The following is a 25,398-nucleotide window of genomic DNA, read 5'->3' on the forward strand; positions in this document are numbered from 1 at the left end:
AATTAGACAGAGAGAGAGAGAGAGAGAGAGAAAGGTCTTCCTTCCGTTGGTTCACTCCGCAAATGGCCGCTATGGCTGGAGCTACACCAATCCGAAGCCAGGAGCCAGGTGCTTCCTCCTGGTCTCCCATGCAGGTGCTGGGGCCCAAGCACTTGGGCCATCTTCCACTGCCCTCCTGGGCCACAGCAGAGAGCTGGACTGGAAGAGGAGCAACTGGGACTAGAACCCGGGATCCACATGGGATGCCAGTGCCGCAGGTAGAGGATTAACCAAGCGAGCCACGGCACCGGCCCTCCGCATAATTTTGTTTTAAAGTCACTGCTAACCTGTGTGTATGTGTGTGTGTATTTGGACTTTTACATACCTTTTTTATTAAGGTTCATTTTCATATAGTCTTATAGAACTTTGATAAGATTAATGTTCCTTAAGTAACAAGAGTTCTGGGTTCAAAGAGAATGACTCAGGTGCAAAACTGATCCAAGAGCCTTTTCTGCAATCGTCTGACACTAGTAATAAATGAACATTGTCTCTTGAAAATAAAATTGCTGAGGCCAGCATTTTGACACAGCAGGTGAAGCTGCCACCTATGACTCCAGTACCCCATCCTGGAGTATTGATTCAAGTCCCGGCTGCTTCAGTTCCAATCCAGCTCCCTGCTAATGTGCCCGAGAACCAACAAAAGATGGCCCAAGTACTTAGACCTCTGCAACCCATGTGGGAGACTCTGATGGAGCTCCAGGTTCCTGACATCAGCCTGGCCCAGCCCTGGTCATTGTGACCATTTGGGAAGTAAACCAGCAAATTGAAAATGTGTCTCCCACCCCCAACTATCACTCTACTGGTCAAATATATACATGTGTATACATATATATATACATATATACACATATATATTATATATATTTCATATACACATATATACATGTATATAATTGAAATTATACATAAAAATAAATATGTAGTTTCAAAAAGAAAATTGCCTTGCCCAAACTCAGCCCAACCTCTGAGTGTCATTCTGAGATCATTTGAGATTATTTGTTCACTGCCCAACATGTCTGGGAAACACTAAAAGACTATGGTGAATTTAAAGTGAGAGTTTCTCAAGCCACAAAATAAGGAGCATTAAAGCAGGTCAAACTGAAAGGTACATACATTTAGCCCTCCCAGTGTAGGACAGGGGTCAGCAAACTTCTCCTGTATAGGACCATAAAGGAAATATTTTATGCCTGTGGGTCATATGGTCTCTGTCACAACTGTTCAGGTTTGCCACTCTGTCTCAAAACCATCCATAGACAATATGTAAACAAATAGAGCTATGTTATGTTCTAATAAAACTCTTGGTTTGACCCACAAGTAGTGTGCTGATGACTTTTTGGAAATATTGAGAAATTATCCCGGACTGAAGTAGTCAGGGGGAGCTTCCTGAAAGAGGCACAACTTGAGCAGAGACTAGTTGGCCAGGTGTGATCTGCAGGTTCCCTGATGAAAAGATGAGAAACACATGCTTTACTAACAGCACGCAGCAGCCAAGAGCAAGGAGTGTAGCTCATGCTGCAGCTGGGACCTGTAGAAGAGGAGTAAGGACATGTGCTTTGACAGACTACTGCTTGAGGAACCAGAATCTGCATGTAGCCTCTGACTGAGAAAGTGAATTAGAACTTGAGAAAGACCTCTCACAGTGCCACCAGTGCCACCACAGCATGCCCCCCCCACCCCCCGCCCATCCTGGCCACTGGTCAGAAATTCTGTCCCCACATTCAGCAAACACATGTGCACAACATTGGGAAGTCCAATCACACACACATATACAACTAGACATTCTTTTTCCTGCCAGCTACTAATTCAGCCTGTACTAGGCAGTCACCCCAGGAGCCCCTGTACAGACAGCTGTAGCCACTCGGGTGCCTGCAGCTGTAGGGTGCCTGCAGCATGCCTGCAAGGAGCCAGTTCCATCCGGAGCAGAGGCAGTGAGGAGGAGAAAAGGTCTCAAACAGACCCCTTGCTCTTCTCTATATATGTTCAGAGTGTTCTTGCCAAAATACTTCCTGTTCATAAAATGCAGTCCAAATGTGGTTCCTACTGCCCCCAAATCGGTTTTATTTATTTATTTGACAGGCAGAGTTAGACAGTGAGAGAGACAGAGAGAAAGGTCTTCCTTCCGATGGTTTACCCCCCAAATGGTCGCTACAGCAGGCGCACTGTGCAGATCTGAAGCCAGTAGCCAGGTGCTTCCTCCTGGTCTCCCATGGGGGTGCAGGGCCCAGGGACTTGGGCCATCCTCCACAGCCCTCCGGGGCCACAGCAGAGAGCTGGACTGGAAGAGGAGCAACCGGGACAGAATCCGGCGCCCCAACCGGGACTAGAACCTGGTGTGCCGGCGCCGCAGGCGGAGGATTAGCCTAGTAAGCCACGGCGCCATCGCCAAATTGGGTCTTAAATATTATTTGTTTATTTTATGTATTTGAAAGGCAAAGCTCCAGAGAGGGAGAGAGACAGAGTCAGAGAGAGAAAGAAAGGGAGAGGGGGAGGGAGGAAGGGAGGGATGGAGGTAGGGAGAGAAGGAGAGGGAAGACAGGAGGGAGGGGGGAGAGTGGGAGGGAGGTATCAACTGGAAAGAGAGGGAGGGGGGAAGGAGGGAAGGAGAAATAGATTGAGAGAGAGAGAAAGGGATCTTCCATTCGCTGGTTATTCCACAAACATTTCCAAAAGCCAAGACTGGGCCAGACCAAAGCCAGGATCCCAGAACTCAATTCAGATCTCCAATGTAGGGGGCAGGTACCCAAGTACTTGAGCCATCACCTACTGCCTCCCAGAGTATGCATTGCCCAGAAGCAGGATCAGAAGACGTGGGACTCAAACCCAGACACTTTGATATGGGATGTAGGCATCCCAAGCAGCAGCTTAATCTTTGACACCACAACACCTGCCCCCAAGCTGTCTTCATTTTAAAAAAACATCTACAGTACCTGAGAGGTGAGGGAATTATGCATATTGAAGAGAATCAGAAATTAACATTTGCTTTCTCTAAATATCAAGACTAATGCTTATATAAACAAAATTAGAGCCAGATTAGCCTTGTTTAAATTTGGCTGTTGATAGCAAATAATAAATTACAAACTGGCAAATATTTGCTGGCAAGATCATGGATGCTAATATTTAGTATCTTTGATGAATTTAGAATGAAAACTATGAAAACTTAATAAGGAAAGATAAAAATAGGAAGAATGTAAGGACATAAATATATAAATGGTCTGCCTCTGGTTCCAGAAAATTCAACTAAATCAATTTAAGTAAGCCAATAAAGTTAATAAGGGCTGTGCATGAGCAGAAGATGGGAGAGTGATGAGGCTGAAGCAATAAATGAAATATTGAAAAGCCATTTGAACACAATCATTAAGGCAAACTTCTCCCTTCAATATTGGTGTGCAAACATGCAGCCTTTCACAGGTGTGCTGAACAGAGAAGGTGCAGAAAGAAAACAAGTGTAACATAGGGAAGGAGGAAGGAGGTATACAAACATGTTACTTCATAATGAGCTTCCAGCTTTGCGATCCTGGTACTAGGGATGGATGTCCTCATATATTCTCATCTGTTTCTGCTGGTCTGCCCTGCCTGGGTACCTAACTGACCTCCTCTGAGTTAATGACTGGTGCAGTGTATGGTTACATCAAGAGACTTCTCACATCTCTCTAACACCCTACCCCAGGGTATATCTTTTAAGGTAAACATTTTTTAAATCAGCTTTATATATAAAGGCTAATTTTTCCATTTCATTTCTATTAGAATATTTAAAATACAGAAAAATAAGAAACTCCCCCCATTTTCATGTAGTTAATACAGGCATATATAACAGCTAATATTTGAGAGCTTCCTCAAATATTTCTGTCCCAGAAAACCACACATAGCACCAGGCAGAGACCAGCATTCCTGCAGAGAATGCCCCATCAGAAACATTGCCCATCAATGATGCTCTCTCTTCCCTACCACCAGCTCTGCTGTTCAAATAAACAACTCTTTTTAAAAAAGAGAAAAATCTCCTGTCCAATCATGCCAACATGATCCTAGCATGTATTTGTAGATCACAAAGAGTACTTTCATATTTATTTACACATCTAACCATCTCAGTAAGACTATGCAGGAGTGCTGGGTTCCCCAACAGAATAAACATACACTTGGGGCACCAGGAATGTAGGAGGACCAACATATTTTTAAAGACTTTGAAATTTGACATTTGGAAAGATCAAAGTTACAGTTATTAACGTTTTAAAGACTAGTGTCATGGGAAAAATGAGAATGTGATGCATTGCTTCATATTTGATATAGATGGGTAGGGTTTTATTTTATAAATTGCATATGAGCAGGGTGCCAGAAACATGTCTTAATTAGGGCCTAAGATATATACTAGCATACCACTGTAACAGGGGTCATATTTCAATATCCTAAACCCTGCTCTGGTCCAAAAGTAAAGCCACTGAAATACTCCACATTCCAGGGAAAGCTCCCACCGGTTGGAGCCAACCATTCCCTTATGGGTTGTGTTAGGAGCAGCAGAAGCAACCTCCTTCTGGTGACCCTGTTGGCTTTGGGTTTCCTGACCCATCCTGATTAGGCAAAGCTCCTTCTTCCTGGGTCTGACCTAGGGAAGAACCCAACTACCTTCTCTGGTCTTCCCCAGTACCACTGAAAGGCATGGAAGAAATAATGAAGAGCCGGCCGGCGCCACGGCTCACTAGGCTAATCCTCTGCCTTGCGGTGCCGGCACACCGGGTTCTAGTCCCGGTCGGGGCACCGGATTCTGTCCCGGTTGCCCCTCTTCCAGGCCAGCCCTCTGCTGTGGCCAGGGAGTACAGTGGAGGATGGCCCAAGTCCTTGGGCTCTGCACCCCATGGGAGACCAGGATAAACCCCTGGCTCCTGCCTTTGGATCAGCGCGGTGCACCAGCCGCGGCAGCCATTGGAGAGTGAACCAACGGCAAAGGAAGACCTTTCTCTCTGTCTCTTTCTCTCACTGTCCACTCTGCCTGTCAAAAAAAAGAAAGAATGAAGAGCAAAGAGGGGACCATCTACCTAAAACATAGACCTTGGCCACCCTTCCCTTCCCACAAGATAACTGAATTATTGGCAGCCTGTCATCACCATGTCCGCTCACCGTCCTACCCTTGCAAGCCAAAAGCCTTGGTGCTCCAATTAAAAAATTCTTCCTTTTCCTCAAAGGCAGAGAATGACTCTTAAAGTACAGGAAGCAGATTCCTACTGTGGGGGCCGGTGCTGTGGCACAGTAGTTTAATGCTCTGGCCTGAAGCGCCAGCATCCCATATGGGAGCCAGTTCAAGGCCCAGCTGTTCCACTTCCAATCCAGCTCTCTGCTATGGCCTGGGATAGCAGTAGAAGATGGCCCAAGTCTTTGGGCCCCTGTACCCATGTGGGAGACCTGGAAGAAGCTCCTGGCTCTTGGCTTCAGATCGGTGCAGCTCCGGCCGTTGTGGCCAGTTAGGGAGTGAACCATTGGATGGAAGACCTCTCTCCCTGTCTCTGCACCTCTCTTCTCCCTGGGTAACTCTGACTTTCAAATAAATAATTTTAAAAAAAAAAGATTCCTATTATGCATACTTCTGTCCCCTTACTCTCTCTGCCATCTCAGGTTAGCAAGAGCCATGGTGTCACCACGCTTAGCCCCCTCTGTTGCTGTCTCCCTTTAGTTCAGTGGACAGACCTCCCAAGGCAAAAACTAACTTCTGAGGCACTGCCCTGTCCCTTCAGTGAGCCATGCCTGCCCTTGTGTTCTAGGGAGAAGCTGCTGTCACGACTAACCTTCTGTCTCTGGAATTGTTTGTTTCAAATAATGAGTTAAAATTGAACCAAAAAAAAGAAAGAAAAAGAAAAGAAAGAAGCACTGCCCATCAGTAATGCTCTGACAATCATGTAAAATGAACTTGGTCCACCCACCCTCCTTTCAGCCTGAAAATCCGGAGGAATGAGGTCCCACAAGAGGGGAGAAAAGAAAGTGTCTCAGAACAAGAGCAACCCTCCTATCTCACTCCCACCCCACCCCCAAAAACAGGCACATTCAGGAAAAATGACTATGGGGAGAACATACTTTGAATCAAGTTTGCGATTAATCTTTTTTTAAATGAACAAGACCTGGTCTTAAATATGCAAGTGAGATTATACTAATAATTGAGAGAGACAGGAAATTAGACGTTGCTAAGAAACTTCCTTCCCAGCAGGAGAGCAAGATGCAGCACAGTACAGCTAAAAGCATGGATGGGGAAAAGTAAGACCATTGTGTGTTGGTATAACCCCTACTCGATGATACTCTTCAATAAACTAAATGCGTGTAAATATTTTATTGGATATCTAGGGACTCTCATCATACGTAGAATTCGTTGGGATTCCGGAATTCTCAACCACCACCAAAATTATTATTCACAGATTCCTAATTCACTGGAGAAAACCAGAAGTGGCTGGGGACAGTTTCCATTCACTGCAGATTCCACCTTTCTGGCAAAGCACAGCAAAGAAAGCCTTATCAGCACTGATAGGGAGCCCTGTGCAGTGAGGATAGCGCTGAGAAGGGCTCAAATGGTCACCATGGGGATTCAGCACTGACAATGGAAAAGAGTCCCTGGTGGATTACATGGCTCACAAAGTACTAAGAATTTCTTTGGACACACTGAAAGCTGTGGGAGGCATCTTTCTGTCTGTATGGCTAAATCCCACTCCTCCAAGAGACGAGGGCATGATTCTGAAAACTCTCTTGTCCCTACAGAGAATACAGAGTAGAAGGTGCATCCACAAATCTAATTGGGGGCAGGGACAGACAGTGAGTCTGTGCAAGTCCTGAGGTTGTTAGAGCAAAGCTGTTTCACAAACACATTTTTGATACAGAAATCCAGGGATACACATCCTGCTGAGACTGAAATTGTGGGAGTTCTTTCTATAGGCAGATGAATACGCACAATGCTGTCACTTTTTAACTATTTGTTTGATATTCTGCTGCAGTAGATCCAACAGAAAACTATTTTTCTTATTTTTTTTTCTATCTTGTGAATTAGAAAATACTTGTTTGTGGTGGTACAACTTGGCTGCCTCCTGGAGTCCCTGCTGCTAGAATTGTGAAGATGAGATGCAGTTTCTGTGCCTGGGTTATCTTTAGAGGAACTCCAGTGTGAGGAATAAATCCACTTAATCAGTGGAGGAAGATGTGACAGGCTGCAATTGACAGCATTTACATCAAGACAGGAAGACCAGCTGAAACACAACATTGATTGCATTCTTTGAAAACAGTTGGACTTTCTCAGTAGCAAGAATCAAACAGAGCGTAAGGTAAACAGGGGATGGGTGACTCTTCTGATAGAAAGTTAAAAGTGAACACATTTTCCATTTTAGTGATCAGCAGCTCCTCTAAGGATTTGGACAAGATCTTTGGAGAAGATTATGGGAAGATCAAAGCTAGTGGTGTCAATCTTTGTTCCTTCTTGCCTTGAGAGACCTGTTTTCTGTATCCCTCAATGAGCATATCCCGAATTCTGCATAATATCCAGGGAGTTATTTGTAACTGTCTCCTTTTCTTCATAGCCAAGAAAGCATATAAGAATATAGAAAAGTGATATTGTCATTATTCTAACGTTATTCTAATAAGCTTTATTTTGATCAAATATGATTTATTTAAAAATTACCATTCACAAAATTTACTATTAATTGTTACCAAGTATTTGTTACCCTTCTCACAATTGAGGTGGTGTACTAGCATATCAGAGTCTCAATACTGATAACTCCCACTTCCAATTAGTTACCATAAGGTCACCTAGTACTGTAGCTCGTGAAATAACACCTCTTGAATGCAGGTGTCTTCAGAGAACAGAGTGCTCAACAAGATCACTGTGCCTCTGACATCTGAGAAAATTTGGCCAAAAAAAAGAAATATTCTAAGTAGAGTAGATTAAGGTTTAACCCAAAAGCAAATATCACTTTTTCACCAATTTTCACTACTCTATAAGCAAAGTCTGTGACCCATACATATGATAAAATTATACTTCCAAATTCGGACCACAAAGGATACTCAGTAACTTTATGATAAAATATCATTATTACCCAGGGATAAAAACAAGAGGTAAACTATGACTCTGCTAAACTCATCCTTCCATTAAAATGTGCTCTTTTTGAAGGCATGAATTTTTGTTTGCTTTGTTCATTCTTCTATTTTTACCACCCAGAATGGAACCTGTGATAATGGTGTTCAACAAATAATACTTATTGAATGTACAAATCAACTAATCAGTCTAAAATAGGCCATAAATTTAAGTTTTGAGAAAAAGTATGGTGGGGATCAGAAAGTCTGACAGTTATGTCTTTGTCTTACCTCTTCCTTGCCTCACACAGAGAAATTGCTAAGAGAAAAGATACTCCAGGTACATGGAATTTTAATAAATTTTCCAATAGCTTCCAATGATCCCTATGTATTACTTACTTTACAAGTAAAACTTTCTATTTTCTAATTTTATCACCTCAGTTTTCCTGGCTCCCATCCCATCATTCTCACCCAGTCACGTTTGCAGCCAAATGTTTCTACCAGGAAAAAAAAAAGAAGCATGTGTAAGTCCAAAGGGACGTGAAAGTCCAAACTTAACTAAATACAAAAATGTTCCCTTGGCTAGACATCCTAGTGATCTTTTAGAGATATTTCAAGGCCACGAGGCACAGTGGCTCAATATTTTTCCCAAAAGAAAACTCAAATCAAGGTAGGAGCTGAACAACCACCTGAGTTACATCAAGATTCTGAAACATCCAAGTCCTCTGACGTGATGCGGCTTGATGGGGTCTCAAGTGGCCAGGGGATCAGGCCAGTGGCTGCTAAGCCACACCAGAGAGTAACACGAAGGCACAAATGCATTTTCAGTGAGTCCCCTAGGCCAGTCAGTAAGGTGCATTTGTGATCACATATTTTATTTGCTTTTGCAAATGAGTTTTGCGCACATGAATTTTTGCAAATGAGTCTATGGGCCCTAAGGAACTTTCAGATGGTAGCAAACAAAACCGTTAGTATGTTTTGTTCACATTGTTAATACTGGCACTGCCTTTACAAGAGATGTAATGAAAATAAACTACTGCACCTATGGAGCCTCAGGCAGAGTGAAGATTTAACTCCTGGAAATTATTTGCTTTTATTTGTCTTGTGCACCACAGGATAGGGCTTCTCACCACTTTCTCACCTTACAGGAAGCACTCTCCACATCTCAGAGAAGTGATTTTTCATCTGCAAAAACTGCCATGAAATTAACTATCAACATCAACAGCAGACCTAACATCCATCATTAGATGCATGTTCGACATACTCAGAACGTTGAGCTCAAAAGACTCACTAGAGCAAAGAGCTAAAAGTCTCTGCCACCAAAGGCATCCAACCATCTCCAGCCACCAGGCTGAAGAGACCCAGAGCTAGACTATCTAATGGCTTCAAACTGATAACTCTTGCAGCTTGACTAACATAGAGTAAATGCTGCTAACCACCTTTCTCAGTGGTGGATAAGGAAACATGGTTAGCCTACAGCTCACGGTCCTATGCCAATTTGATAGTACCATTCTTTCACTCACCCATCCACTGAACTGTGACAACAGTAATAATACAATGTCACATTACATGGATGATATCTCACAAGGCTCATTTTATTTGATGATTAAATAACTGTTAATATCCCTGTCTCATTGTTGAGGAGACAGGCTCACAGTCATCTGTCCAAGATCAGCAGAAAAAGCGATATGGTAGGGACTCAGACCTACAAAGCTGACTCTAGAGACCCCACTCTTAGCCCATATACCCCAGTGCAAGAAATGGAGTATCCAGTGTGCACCTGGCCTTGAGGTTTGGTCTCTGTTTCCTCAGTGGAAGCAGAAGGACATAAGATTATTTCACAAAATTGAGAGGAGCCAAGGAGGTGTGCGTGGTAAAGCACCCAGTGCAGAGTCTGACCCCTAGTAAGGACTCAGTGCAGTTGATGCCCTTTCTCCAGGCATAAAAAATGAATAAAATTTCATCACTTCCCTGCAGGGTTGGGAATAGGTCTGACGATGACAAAACCGCACTGCTCCATACAAACCCATTCACCTTTCACACAGGACTTGTAGCAGTAATTTGAATGTTTCATGTTTGTGGATATCATTTTAAAGTAAAAATACCCATACCTCTTGTTCCCATGGAACACGTTAGAAGTTGGTGCCAATGCTGTCCTTGTCAGTAAGAGATACAGGCTTTGCTGTGTTAGTGTTTTCCACAGCTGGGAGCCATGCTATAAACAGACACTATCCTACTGAGGCATTCATACACACCTAGAAAACCAAGTCCAACAAAATAAAAAGGAGAAATCTTTTCCAAATCAATTTCTCCTTTTGTCTTTCTTTATACCTCTCAGGTTCCCTTCCTTTTCTCAATTGAGCTGAACTTCAAGTAGAGAGAAACATTTGGCATGAAAATGATTCTCCTATAAAGCCTGAAGTCTTTTAAATACTTACAACAACAGTGCATTTAAATATGCTGAGAATTCTGTAATGAACAAAAAAACTTTTTAAAAACCCAAGTCATTTAATTTCATTGCTCTTGTTTTCAGCTTGCATGTGATACACCTATGACCAATGGAAATGGCTACACAGATTATTTTTAAAAAGAGAGCGAGAAAAGGTGTGGCCTCTAGGGCAGAGAAATATACTTAGATTCTCATGAGAGATACTCTTAAAATACCTAATGTGACCTTGCTCAGAAATGCGTCTAGTCATCTGGGAAATGACCCCAGCACTACAAATATTTGGTTTTGTTCTACTTTTCAATTTACCGCTCCATTTCAGAGAAATTAAAGCATCAACAACTGGTGTTTATGCAGGAGTCACAAAGTACCCAAACAGCCACATATATCTCACTTTCATTCAAAACCTGGGAAAGCAAATCAATGGAGGATAATGGAATGGGATAAAATTAGCTCAATCGGGGAGAAAACATATTTGCCTTCTAAGTTGCCTCTTCTCAAAAAGGCAGGGAAGAGGAAAAAGTGAAAGCAGGGTTCTACATCTCAGTAGAGCCCACCATTCATCAAGATGACTGTCAATGAAACTGAGGGAGAAAACGTCCTTATGGGAAAAACTTTCGACCCCACTCAAGCTTTTTCCCTGTTAAGAAAGCACAATCTTCCTTTCCATTCTTCCTCTGCCTTCTATTTGTTATATTTCCAATTAAGATTTACCTATCTAAAAAGAGGTAATGTAGCACTCAGGCCTCCTCTTAGCAACGTATTCCTTCAAGCTGCATTCTGAAACCAAGAAGGATCCATAAATCATGCCTCTTCTCGCATGAAATGAGAAGTGCTAAGGTCAACTGAAATTCATGGAAAGGTGGAGAGGTGGGGCCACCCCAGTTATTTTTTTGCAAGTTGCAATAATTGCAAATGCCTCTCAGGAAAAACTCAGCATCAGTAACTCTCCAGCTCAAACACAACACAAAGCTAAATTGTCACAGTTCCCTGTAAGCTGGGAAAAGCCCACTATGCACAGCACTGAACTTGAGAGATGAGAGGCCAAGGGCCTTTTCTCGAGGTCTAGAGGCCACTCCTGTTTGCCTCTGACCATACTTTCTTTTTCTTGAAGATTATAGCTGGCCCCTGATGAGTCATCTACTGAAAGAGGAAATAAGAGGAACTCCTGAGAAGCAAGATGCTGGCTTGGAAATGCAAAATATTCATTCCAAAGCACACCCATTCCACATTTATACGTCCACTCAAACACCTGAAAACGCATGGCATTTTACTACATCTCAGACCCCTAAGGCTCTGCTTTCACATCCTATAGTATTTGGCAAGTGTGAGTGGGAAAAAGAGGGTGGCAAAAAAATGCCCTTTTTTGCTTTAATGGGGAGAGGAGGTTAGACTCAGCATCACTTCCGGATGAAAAAGAAAACTCTGAGGGAGGAGTGGAATGTTCACAAACTCATCCAAATTGAGTGTGCCTGCTGGGCTGGTGATTGCACTTTCAAATATGCTAGTCCCCATTTGGGGATGTTTTGTTTGGTTTAGGATCTCTGTTTCGCTGTGTACTTACACTCAGAGCAAATGAATCACAAAGGGTGCACTTTTATAAATCAAAAACTCAAGAAATAAATAGGCTACCAACTGGTGCGAACCAGAGTGACAAATCTCTGGCAATTGTTTTTCAAGCCTCAGCCCAGCTGTGTTTCTGTCGATTCATCCTCTAGCTCATGAGGGTCAGGCTTTTGGTGGGAAGAGTCTGGGACCTGGAAGAGCAGAGGAGAAGCACCACCCAGGACTGGGACAGGCATGTGCCATATCTGAGACTGGCCGATGTCCCAAACAACCTGCAAGAGACGGCGCAGCCCTGCAGTCAAACAGGACTTCTTGGAGAATGACTCTGTAAGTCTTCAGCATATGAAATGGCTGAGCATTACAAATACTTGCTTTAGTTCTACTTTTCAGTTTACGCCTCCACTCAGTGGACTTCGAGCACTAACAACTAGTGTTTATTCAGGTAACACAGTCAGCTTTGTCACCTGTAGTAAATTTCTTAATTTCTCTCAAACTGAAGTTCCTCATCTTCAAAAAGCAATGCAATAACAGCACCTACCTCAAAGCCTCATTGTGAGGTTATGTGACAGAAAATAAGTAACATGTTTAACACAGTGCCCAGAACATGCTGAGAATTTAAGAAAAAGAAGCTAAAACTACCTGAAAATGTGAAGAGGTCAACTTGTGATAAACATTTTTAAAATATGCATTCATATTTTTTTATTTCAAAGGCAGAGAGAGACTGACAGAGAGAAACCTTCCATCTGTTCTTTACTCCCCAAACACCCCCAACAACTAGGGCGGGGCCAGAAGAGGCCAGGAGCTGAGAACTTAATCCACAGTGGCCGGGACCCAACTACTTGAGCCAGCACCTGCCGGCTTATATTTATACATAAGCAGGAAGCTGCAATTTGAAGGAGAGTCAGTACTCAAACCTAGATATTCGGATTTGAGATGCAGGCATCCCAAGTGGTATCTTAGCCTCTGTGCCAAACACCTACCCAGTGATGCACATTTCTATCACCATCAGCCATTCAAGATTGAGTGCAACATAACCCAGTTCCAAGCTTCACTCTTCCATTTTAGCCTGCCTGAGACTTGCTGACCAGGGAACACTTTGGGCCAAGTCAGTTTTCCAGAAAGAAGAAACAAGCTACACACAGGATTTTATGACACTGATAGGTTTCTGTTCACATCACAGAGCTTGAAATCTTCTAATTCAATCACCCTTTAAAGTCCTTTGCTCAATTTAAATAATCTTAAAAATTTATTGTATGGGGCCAGCATTGTGGCACGGTGAGTAAAGCCACCACCTGTAATGCCAGTATCCCATATGGGCACTGGTTCAAGTCCCGGGCTGCTCCACTTCCATTTTGGCTCCCTGCTAATGCACCTGGGAAAGCAGCAGAGGATGGCACAAGTGCATGGGTGCCTGTGGGACACCAGAAAAAACTCCTAGCTTTGTCTGGCTCAGCCTTGGCTGCTGTGGCCATTTGAGGAATGAACCTGTAGATGGAAGATTTCTCTGTGTCTCTCCTTTTCCCTCTGTTACTTGACCTTTAAAAATAAAAAAAAAATGATTGTGTGGAACCAAGGAACCATTAGCTACTTAATGTGTGATAATAATAATGATACCTATTGGCCGGCACCGCGGCTCAATAGGCTAATCCTCCGCCTGTGGCGCCGGCACACCGGGTTCTAGTCCCGGTCAGGGCGCCGGATTCTGTCCCGGTTGCTCCTCTTCCAGGCCTGCTCTCTGCTGTGGCCTGGGAGTGCAGTGGAGGATGGCCCAAGTCCTTGGGCCCTGCACCTGCATGGGAGACCAGAAGAAGCACCTGGCTCCTGCCTTCGGATCAACGCCATGCACTGGCCGCAGCGCACCGGCCGTTGGAGGGTGAACCAATGGCAAAAGGAAGACCTTTCTCTCTGTCTCTCTCTCTCACTGTCCACTCTGCCTGTGAAAAAATAATAATAATAATGATACCTATCAACATCTCCTTATCCCTTTTTTTAAAGATTTATCTTATTTATTTGAAAGACAGAGTTACACAGAGAGGTAGAAACAGAGAGAGAGGTCTTCCATCCGCTGGTTCTCTCCCCAGTTGGCTGCGATGGCCGGAGCTGTGCCAACCTGAAGCCAGGAGCCAGGAGCTTCCTCTGGTCTCCCACATGGGTGCAGGAATCTGAGGACTTGGGCCGTCTTTTACTGCTTTCGCAGGCCATAGCAGAGAGCTGGATTGGAAGAGGAGCAGCTGGGACTAGAACTTGTGCCCATATGGGATGCCAGCACTTAAGTCCAGGGCTTTAACCCACTGCACCACAGCACCGGCCCCTTCTTATCCCTATAATCGTTGCTAATCCTCCTACCATGCAAAGAAGAGATAAGAGATTGACTATTTTAAGATGAGAGCATTAAGATTATTCTAAATCACTGCCCATGACCACAGAGCTTGTAAGTGGTGGAGCAGGAATTCAAACCCAGTTCTGTCAAGCTCCAAAGCATATCCATATTGCAAGATGTTCTGTTACACCATAATACCTCTGCTTTCACCAAGACTGGTTCTGCTAATGCATTCTGATAACACATTAGCACCAACTGTAGTAGAGCAGTTAAGGAGAGCCTTAACTCGTAAGCAACTCCTAAGACAGTCCCCAGAGAACCTTGCTATCGGGTTTTCATGTCCATATGTGACCTCCTCCCATTTTTGTAACAGTTGATCCATGAAACCAATAGAATATAGCAAGAGTGATGGTGTGTTACTTTGGAGGCTAGATTACTTTTTAAAAAAACATTATGGGCCAGCGCCATGGCTTAACAGGCTAATCCTCCGCCTTGCGGCGCTGGCACACCAGGTTCTAGTCCCGGTTGGGGCGCCGGATTCTATCCCGGTTGCCCCTCTTCCAGGCCAGCTCTCTGCTATGGCCCGGGAAGGCAGTGGAGGATGGTCCAGGTCCTTGGGCCTTGCACCCGCATGGGCATCCCATACTGGTGCCAATTCTAGTCCCGGCTGCTCCTCTTCTAATCCAGTTCTCTGCTGTGGCCTGGGAAAGCAGTAGAAGATGGCCCAAGCACTTGGGGCCCTGCACCCACATGGGAGACCCAGAGAAATATCCTGTCTCCTGGCTTCAGATTGGCTCAACTCTGGCAGTTGTGACCATCTGGGGAATGAACCAGCAGACGGAAGACTTCTCTCTCTCTCTCTGTGTCTCCCTCTCACTGTAACTCTACCTTCTAAAAAAAATAAAATCTTAAATAAAATAAAATGAATCAAAGACCTAAATGTAAGACTTGAGACTATGAAACTACTAGAAGAACACAGAGGGGAAACACTTCAAGAGATCAGTATTCATGATGACTTTTTTCAAAAGTACAGGCAACAAAGACAAAACCAGACAAATGAAATGTATGTAAGAAGCTTCCTCACAGCAAAGAAAACAATCAACAGAGTGAGGAGACAACCTGCAGAATGAGGAAAATATTTACAAACTATTCATCTGGCAATGGATTGACATCCATAATACATAAAGAAATAAAAGAAAAAAGAGTACCAAAAATGTAACCTATAGTAGTGAAACTGACAGTTTGAGCTTCGATGATTGTTGACAGTCCTTGTCTCTACTGTTGAGGAACAGCGTTTTCTTCTTCACACTACTTGAATTCTTTGCTAGTGTAGGCTTAATCTTATGAGTATAAAGTAAACTGAAAGTAGATCATTGTAAAAATTAAGAAATAGAAGAGGAGAGGAAGGAGGGAGTGTGGGCAGAAGGGAGAGGAGAATGGGAAGTATCAGCATGTTCCTAAATCTTTGTACATAAAATTTGTATATCTTAAATAAAATTTTAAAAATGATATTTCACAAAGAAAAAATGAAAACTCAATAAGGGAGCTGGTGTTTTGGCACAGCACATTAAACAGCTACCTGCCATGCTGGCATTCCATATGGGAACCAGTTGGAGTCCCAGCTATTCATTTCTGATCTGGCTCCCCACTAATGCATTTGAAAAAGAAGCAGAAGATGGAAAAATATGTTTGAGCCCCTGTCATGTGGGAGGCCCATGTGGGAGACCCAGATGAAGCTCCTGGCTCCTGGCTCCTGGCTCCTGGCTCCTGGCTTCAGTTTGACCCAGCACTGGCTGTTGTGGCTATTTGCTGAATGAACCGGTGGATAAAGATCTGTATGTATGTATGTATGTGTGTGTGTGTGTAACTGTCTTTCAAATAAAAAAGAAAGAAAAGAATTAGACCCCCCAGATAAAAGGTGAGCAAAATAGGGGTTGGTGTGGTGTCACAGGTTAAGCTGCCATGTGTGACCCTGACATCAGATATCAGAGTAACTGTTCAAGTCTTAGCTGCTCTGCTTCCAAGCCAGCTTGCTGGATATATGTCTGGGAAAGTAACAGCTGATTGATGGTCCAAGTGCTTGGGTACCTGACACCCATGTGGGAGACCAGGATGGAGTTCCTTACTCCTGGCTTAAGAATGCCTCAAACCTACCTTCCCCTCTCTCTCTCTCTCTCCTCCCCCACTTCTCTCTTTGTCTTTCTCTCATGTTCTGCCTTTCAAATAAGTCTTTTCTTTAAAAAAAAAAAAAAGTGGACAAATGACCCTATTAGATATTTCTCTAGAGAATACATATAAATGGCAGAAAGGAGTATGAAAAGATGCTCCACAAAAACCACAAAGATGCTCTCTCATCAGTTAGATGGCTGTTATCCAGGGAGTAAAACAGAACAAATCTGATGAGGACACAGAGGAAAAGGGAACTCTTCAACCCTGCTGAGGAGAATGTCAGTTACTGCAGTCCTTAGGGAGAACAGTGTGGAGCTTACTTAAAACACTCAAACTGTATCTATCGTATGACCCATCTATCCAGCTCCTGAGGATATATCCAAAGAAAATGAAATCAGCATATGAAAGAAGTACCTGCACTCCCATGTTTATTTCAGCATTATTCTCAGTAGCCAAGACATGGAGACCAAAGAAGTGTTCCTCAATGGATGAATGGATAAAAAAAAGTACATATGGAATATTACTGAGCCACTAAAAAAGAATGAAATCGTATAATTTGCAACAACATAGATGGGACTGGAAGACTGGTGAAGTGAAATAAGCTAGACACAGAAAGACAATTACCTCATGTTCCCTTTTAGCAGAAGCTAAAAAAGAAGGTGGTCTCAAGTAGAACAGAGTAGAAGAATGATTACTAGAGGCCAGACAGGGGAGGAAGAGGAGAGGGAGAGGGAAGTTGTGTAACAAGCACCAAAGTAAAGATGGGAGGAAGAGTTTTGCTAATCAACAGCGTACGTTTGTTCACGGTATCCTAGAAGAGAGGCACGCGAAGGCTCGAGGCATAAAGAAATGACAGGAAGTGGAAATGCTCATTGCCTTGATTTTTCAGTAAACATCGTACACGTGTACTGAAATATCACAATGTGCTCCATAAACGTACACAACGATTACATATTCATTTAACAGAAAAATAAATTTAAAACCAAAAAGCTAACTTAGAAAAATATTGAGAGAGAAACAGGGCAGGAAACAACCAAGTTTAACCAAGCTGGTCAGAGGTTTGAGTAAATCTCGTGCATTTGGTCTAGATTCTTTGATCAGGGCAGGCATTTGTCTACCAGTTAAGACATCCATCCGAAATCACAGTACCTGGGTTCCATATATCCAGCTGTACTCCTGACTCCAGCTCCCTGCTAATATATATGCCGACAGACAGTTGTGATGGCTCAGGAGTTGAATCTCTGCCATCCACATGAGAGATCCGGATTGAGTTCCCAACTCCCAGCTTCGGCCTGGCCCAGCTGCCCCAGCAATTACAGACATTTGGAGAATGAACCAACAGCAAACAGAAGTTCTCTTTTTCTACCTGTCTCTGTCTCTTTTTCTCTGTGCTCCTCAAAAATTTTTTTAAAGTTGTAGTCTTTGATAACTGTTTTTTTTTAATGTAATTTTTTTTAAGATTTATTTATTTGAAAGTCAGAATTACAGGGAGAGAGAGGAAAGACAAAGAGATCTTCTACCCACTGGTTCATGTCCACAATGGACAGAGCTGGGCCGATATGAAGCCAGGAGTCAAGAGCTTCTTCCATGTCTCCCAAGTGGATGCAGGGGACCAAGACTTGGGCCATCTTCTGCTTTCCCAAGCCATTAACAGGGAACCGGGTCAGAAGTGGAGCAGCTGGGACTCAAACCGGCATCCATATGGGATGCCAGCATGGCATGACAGCTTAACGTACTGCACTAGAACACCAGCCCCAAGTAACTGCTTTGATCAAGACAATAAAGCATATTGCTGGCACCAGCACTGTGGCATAGCAGGTGAATCCACTGCCTGCGGTGCCAGCCTCCCACATGGACACAGGTTCTAGTCCCAGCTGCTCTATTTCCGATCTTGCTTTCTGCTATGGCCTGGAAAAGCAGTGGAAGATGGTCCAAGTCTTTGGAGGACTAGGCTCCTGGCTTCGGATCGGAGCAGTTCCAGCCATTGCAGCCATTTAGGGAGTGAACCAACAGATAGAGGACTTCTCTCTCTCCCTCTCTCCCTCTCTCCCTCTGCCTCTCTGTAACTCTGCCTTTCAAATAAATAAATAAATATTTAAAAATAAATAAATAAAGCATATTGCTTAGCCATGCTTCATTTACTTCCTTTAATCATTCAAATATTCTCAGGATATATTTTTCACTCCATTTTACAGAGAAGAAAATGGAGACTGAGAGACGTTAAGGAATCCTTTGGATCCCTGAATTTGAAATCTGATGTGTTTTCTTAGCAAATTGGGGGATTTCCTAACCCTAATCTAGGTCACAAATTCTGACATGTTGAAATTCTCTTATTTATCCTACCTACTGATAATTTGCATCTACTGATTTACATTTTAGATTCCATGGATGAAAAACTAAAATGTGAAGAGGAAGCAGTCCCACAAACATGACACTCTTGTGCTACCTTAGTACATTCATAACAAAAACACAATCAGACTAATGTTCAAAATCAATTCAAGCAAACAAGAGTGGCATAATTAAAGTCAGAGCCCCGGGCCTCTTTCCAAGAGAGGAAGATGGATTGAAATAACTTCCACCACCCCCTAAAAATATAATTAAATTAAATATGCATGCATGCTGTTGAGGAAAAATCATTATAACAGCCCCCTTAAGAAAAAAAAGTGTTTATTCTAATCAACTGAAAAAACTGTATACTGATTTTTCCCCTAACCATATAGCAATTGTGCAATCCAGAGAAATACAACAAGTTAATGCTGACGTTAAAATATGAAGGTGCCGATGACAAAAAAACTGGATCGTTTGCAACAACCCTAGCAGCTACAACGTCGCAGTCATAATTTTCTCTCCCTCCACATGCCATCTGCCCCCCACGTGCTTCCATCGCCTCTGAACCGCAAGTCTATACCACATTACATCATCTAATCATGGGGCTCTTTTTTTTTTTTTTTCTCCTGTTTGTACTAAAATTTCTTTTATTTGGGTAGGGGAAGACAGGATGTGATCGCAGGGATGATTTCTGGGTCCATGATGTTCTTTCTCAGGTCTTTGAAGACAACACTTGCACTAACGAACGCTTCCTCCGCTATTACTGACGCGGCAATTAGGCCTTGCCGACGCCGGTGCGGCCGAGCGCGAGCCCCTGGGTAATCACTCCCGTTTCCCGGCAGAGCTGTCAATCAGAAGCTCGCCCGAGTGGCGTCTATTGACAGTTCTCAGCGTGGTGTGCTTTCCCACCCCCTCGTCTTTCGCTTCCCGGTAATGCGGACTTTGAGCCTGCTGTTTTTCCATCACAGAGTGGAATTTCTTCATTTTTCTCTGCTTGTGTTGATTCTTTCCCTCTGTTTTATCCTTGCAAGACTATCATAGAAAATATAGTATACAACGGGAATCCCCAGAGGGCTTCTCGGCTGTGGTTTCAATATATTATAATTCTGTTTCCATTTCTCTTTCTTTTTACCTCTAGACACTCCAAATCACAGCCTGCTGATCCCAGTCATCTCTGCTCCATGTTTTTCTCTATTTCTGACCGTGGATTTGGCATCTCCTCAGTATCCTCAGAGCCTTAACTAATTGTCAGCATGGAATTGAATTGTTCTCCCCACATCACAATAGTCCCTACTTTCCATTTTTAATCAAAAAAAATTGGTAAGTTATTATGTGTATACAATGTACAGTGACTAAATCAAGCCTAGTAACACATCTGTCATCTCAAATACCAAGTATTCCTTCCAACTAAGACGTTGTACCCTTCCTCCAGCTCCCTTTGGCAGGGATGTTTCAAACCCTCCCAAATACCTCAGATCTTCTGCTCTTCTGAACAGTGGACACACTGGCTGGTTTGGAAAATCAGGCCTAAGCACGCTTAAAATGAGTTTACGTAAAGTATTTATGCTTTTATAACACCTCTTTCTCTTGCTTACTCAGAAAACTATCAGCATTAGAAGCACATCTATTTCTACTGGAAATTGCATCTTTTTTTATAAACTAAAAGGAAACCTTACTTGCTGCATGGTAAATTAAAGACAATGGCCAAGCACACTTAGCATTTTCTAGGCTCTATCTGTACTCCTCTCCATCAGCACTACTGCAGGTACATGGGCCTGAAAGTGAGTTTGCAACACACACACACACACACACACCTGGCCATCCTCAAACTTACACTCAGAGAAACCTCAGCAGTGACAGTGTGAGAGGCACTGAGGAATGAGCCTTTACACTCTACTGTCTACAAGTCCTGGGCCTTTGTTTCCCTGATTTAACCACCCCTGGTTAAGCACCTTCCTCACCCTGTCCATTCACAAGGAGCACCCAAGACAAATGGAGATATCACATTCTGGCAGCTTCTCCCTCATGTGCACAAATGTTGGGAGATGATTGCTTCTGATTAAATTTCTCCACATAAGAGGATGTTGACCAGCACAAAAAGCATCACTAAGGAAAACAGTCCTCAATGAGAAACCAAAATGTCTTCCAACGAAATGGATGTTTGAACTACATTATTTGTTAAGATGGTGGCATTAACATTGGTATTAACATAGATAAAAGAGAAAACAATAGATCAACCAGAGAACAGAAACCAGCTATGGAAAGGGTGGGGAGAAATGTAATAGTGACTGACCTATGATTAGCGATCAGTGTGCTAAGCACAGCATTGGGCCTTCTCTTGTGTAATCCTCGCTGCAACTATGTGAGATAGGTCCTATTGTAAAACATACTTTGCAGAGGGAGAAGCTAAGGCACAGTGAGATAAGTCACCCAGCTAGGAAGCTAGGGAGCCAGGTCTCAGACCTAGATTTCTGACTCCAGTGTCCCCACTTTCAAGCATTTGTTATTCTACCTACCCAGTCTCAGCTCAGCACTGTCCAAACAAGCAGGCTATAATGTCCCTGACCTCCAAATTTTCTTAGATAAACACCATTTGTTTTGACTCTAGCCATAACACAGGCTTCAGATAAGTTCCTCTGCATCATGCCAACAGGGTGGGTTTTGTGGGACACCTGCAAGTTTCTTTTCACTGTAAAATGATGATTGGCAGTTTCCTGCATACCTCCGCCTCCTGAATGTTCAGTTGCCAAGAGCCAGGCCCTCTTCATCTGAGAACTCCCCAGCCCTCCAAGCTGGGACCAGATCCTAGAATGTTTTAAATCTATCTAGTCATCCTTGTACAGTATGCAGCCTCCAGCAGTTCCAGCCTTCAATATCTACTTTTTCCCTGCCATGGAAAAGGGATGAAGGGTGCCTGGGGTTTGTGAAGAAGAAGAGAAGAGGACCAAAGCATTAAGGGAAGATAGGGATTAGTAAATGATTGCCCCATAGGAAGGTGTGATGAGAAACCCTCCTGCTTGGCTTTGAGCACTTGTGTGTTATTGTTCTTTAAAAAAAAAAAAAAGAAAGAAAGATACCCTCTATAGCATACAACATCCTGAAGTCTCACTAATGCAAATTTGCCTCTCCAAATAGGCAAGATTCTCAGCTAACTTCAACTAGATAAAGACTCTTTCCCTGGCCAGGTATAGATTCACGCATTATTCTGATGAAAGCTTATGTAGCTGACCACATGCCAGAAAAAATAAAGAGAGCATCATTATGATCTATAAATTACCTCTAGGGAAAGTAGAATAAATAGGGACCTAACACCCACTCTATTTTTCCACATATGGTCTGAAGTCAACACACCACAATATACAAAACACATGTCACTGCCACTTATTATGTATTATGCACGGTGTTCACCCAAAAAAAAAACAGAGGTTCTCCACTTTCATCCAAACCTTGGTCTGAAATTGGATATACAACTTGTCTATAACCCTTCGATTTATACGCTATTCCCTTTCTATGTAAAGCATGATGGTTTACGTGAGTCTTTTCACCATTCTTGCAAAGCCTCTACTTTCACTGGGAAGGTAAAGGGGGCTGCTGAAAAGTCAAGTGAAAAGCAAAATTGAAACACAGTTTCCAGGCTCTGCAAGGTGTACAGAAATGGCTCCTTGCCTTAGTGAAGCTGTGAACACAGGTTGTAAATGTAGCACTTGGCATGTGGCCTGCAGATCTCATTATTTTACAATTATACCCAGATGTCAAGCATCAGTGTTGGCATTTAAAACCTACAGAGTTGGTTGAGTGTTTAAAATGGTTCATGTCTGCCTGCTACAAGAGTGAAAGTGAAGAGAAGACAGGTCTGTTTAACACAGCATGTGTTTTTCCTAACTAGCCAGCGACAAGAAAGAGTTATACAAGGTACTTACTATTTATAACCCATGGCCACATCCACAAAATATTTTCTTCTCTGTCGATAGACATTGTCCTTAAATCCCTGAAACAGGAAAGAGATTAAGTTATTTAACAAAGTTCTGAAAAATTAGCTGCAGAAGGCCTAAAAGAAAATCACCGTGGTGTTTACTGAGTGTTCCATTCAAATGTAAATCTTATCCTGGGATGACTGTCCTAATGGCACAGGCAGAAGCGAATTGTGCTTACAGTAAAACCTCCTTAAACTTGGGCTGTACTAATTCGAGATGTGTGGACCTTCCGGCTGCAATTTACTTTTCCACTAAATAAGCAGAATGGCGTGGTTAAGCAAGTTGAAATTTTGGACAATATTTTTTGGTTTTCAAGTATCATCTACATGTAATTGATCTTAATCAGAAATTAAACTGTTCGTTAAAACAGGTTCCTTTAATATGGTTGCCCTGTGAGTTAACCTAATTTGAATTGCTTTGTGTAAATAGCTAACAAATGAAACATTTAATAAAATTCCATCCCTTGGAAGAATACTCATCAGGAAGCCCCCTCCCCCCCAGTCAGTATGAATTAAAGAGGTTTTGCTGTATTTCATGACTGTAGCCATACACTGCACGATCAATCATAAGGGAGCCATGCACAAGGCAGCAGGTTAGCTTCATTCTACTTGGAGTTCCTGTACTTCTAATTAGAATTCTAATTAGTATTAGCCAATGTCAAGGGTTTTATCTATCATCACCACTTAATAGATTAAACAGCATGCCTGTCATTTTTCAGTCAAGTGGAATTCTTTGGAGTGGACTTCTGGTTTACCCAAGAATCTTCCCCTCTTGTCAACAGACTTTCCTTTTTCCTTTCCCTCACATACCATTAGACAGTCCTTCCCAGGGCTGTTTCTTCAAGCTGTTGGAATCCCAGAAGGAACTGTTTCAATTGAACTTGTCACCTCTACAAACCCCAGGAGAACTAGAAGTAACAGCCGGCCGGCGCCGTGGCTCAACAGGCTAATCCTCCACCTAGCAGGGCCGGCACACCGGGTTCTTGTCCCGGTTGGGGCGCTGGATTCTGTCCCGGTTGCCCCTCTTCCAGGCCAGCTCTCTGCTATGGCCCGGGAGTGCAGAGGAGGATGGCTCAAGTGCTTGGGCCCTGTACCCTATGGAAGACCAGGAGAAGCACCTGGCTCCTGCCTTCGGATCAGCATGGTAGCAGCCATTGGAGGGTTAACCAATGGCAAAGGAAGACCTTTCTGTCTGTCTCTCTCTCTCTCACTGTCCACTCTGCCTGTCAAAAAAAAAAAAAGAGAGAGAGAGAGAGAAGTAACAGCCACTGAAAATGGAGCCCTGGCAACACCACAAGCCACTGGGAACATGGGCTCTGAGAGTAAAAGAGCAGGGATTGGGCCCACCATAGCCCAGACCATCTCAGCTCCAATGCAGACCTTTCTGTAAGGTGGGCTACTCAAGAGAATCTCAAAACTCACTAGAAATTTGCCCATTCTCTCATCTGGCTGGACAAGAACTGGCCTTAAGGCCAGAAATCTTAGCATCACTTCTGTTGCCAATGACCTTTCTTTCAAGAGTGACAAGAGAGTTACTAATGGTGGGGAGAGAGAGAGAGAGAGAAATGCCCTGGGGTAACCCTAACATCTTGTAGAAATAAATTAACTTCAGACAAGAAGTTAGAACATTCTTTCTTGTGCTGTGAACTGGGGTTTCTAAGAAAATTTGTGAAGTCCTATGATTTCTATATTCAAAATCTTTTGACCAGAGTTAGCACATTCACCAAAAAAGGCTCCTGTGTTGTAGAGGACAAATACAATCTCACTAAAAAGCACTAGTTTTGATACTCAATAGTAAAAGCCAGCCTACCTGCGATGGGAAAAATGAAGAATTTCAGGTACCCTCACTATTCAAAAAGAAAGTGGTCCATGAAAAAAGGAAGGGTCCTGTGAAAAGCACAGCATCTGTTCCCTGGCTCCTGCCAGACTGGACACCATGGCAACAGCATCACAGTCTGCTGGGCTTCCAGAAGAATCTCAACCCTCTCTCCTCAGCAAACACCTGCACCTTTTCCAGGGATACAAGAGAGTGATTTCCTCATCATGCCTCATTAACCTAGTGTGGTGCTGATTATGCGAATGCTGTGCGAGATCCAGAGCTTCCTGGATTGAACCATGCTCTGGCAGAGGAAGGGTTGCTGGCTGCTTCAGCGATTACAGAGACCCGGCATTCCTTGGCTGTTCATTCTGAACTGAAGCCAGGGACAGAGTTACCAGATAAAATCCAAGATGCACAATTAAACTTGAATTTCAGATAAACAATGTGTAATTTTTTAATATAAACATGTTCTGAGTATTTCCTGGAACACTTAGACTAAAAAATTACTTGTTGTTTATCTTAAATTTAACTGGACATTCTATATATTTATCTCTCTGGCAACGCTTGTGTCCAGAGAGTACCTGCTACACAAACCCATCTTCCCTCCCTCAGTTTAAATCAAAGAGAACTAAAGACCCAACCTGAAACCTAAAATCTTGGCTAAACTTTTGTTAACACTACAGTAGTTCTTCCAAAAACTGGAAACT

General features: G+C 43.1%; 1 protein-coding gene across 4 annotated transcripts in view; it reads right to left on the reverse strand.

The window, feature by feature from the left end:
- The window catches only part of TPH2 (tryptophan hydroxylase 2), a 120,966-nt gene that overhangs the window by 73,368 nt on the left and 22,200 nt on the right, over window positions 1–25,398 (reverse strand). For all 4 annotated transcript variants that reach the window (XM_062203216.1, XM_062203213.1, XM_062203214.1 and 1 more), the window contains one exon: window positions 22,820–22,887. In XM_062203216.1, coding sequence (XP_062059200.1) covers window positions 22,820–22,887 — 68 coding nt within the window. The remainder of the gene's footprint in view (window positions 1–22,819; window positions 22,888–25,398) is intronic.

Source organism: Lepus europaeus, chromosome 10, assembly GCF_033115175.1.
Source record: "Lepus europaeus isolate LE1 chromosome 10, mLepTim1.pri, whole genome shotgun sequence".
Classification (NCBI taxonomy): domain Eukaryota; kingdom Metazoa; phylum Chordata; class Mammalia; order Lagomorpha; family Leporidae; genus Lepus; species Lepus europaeus.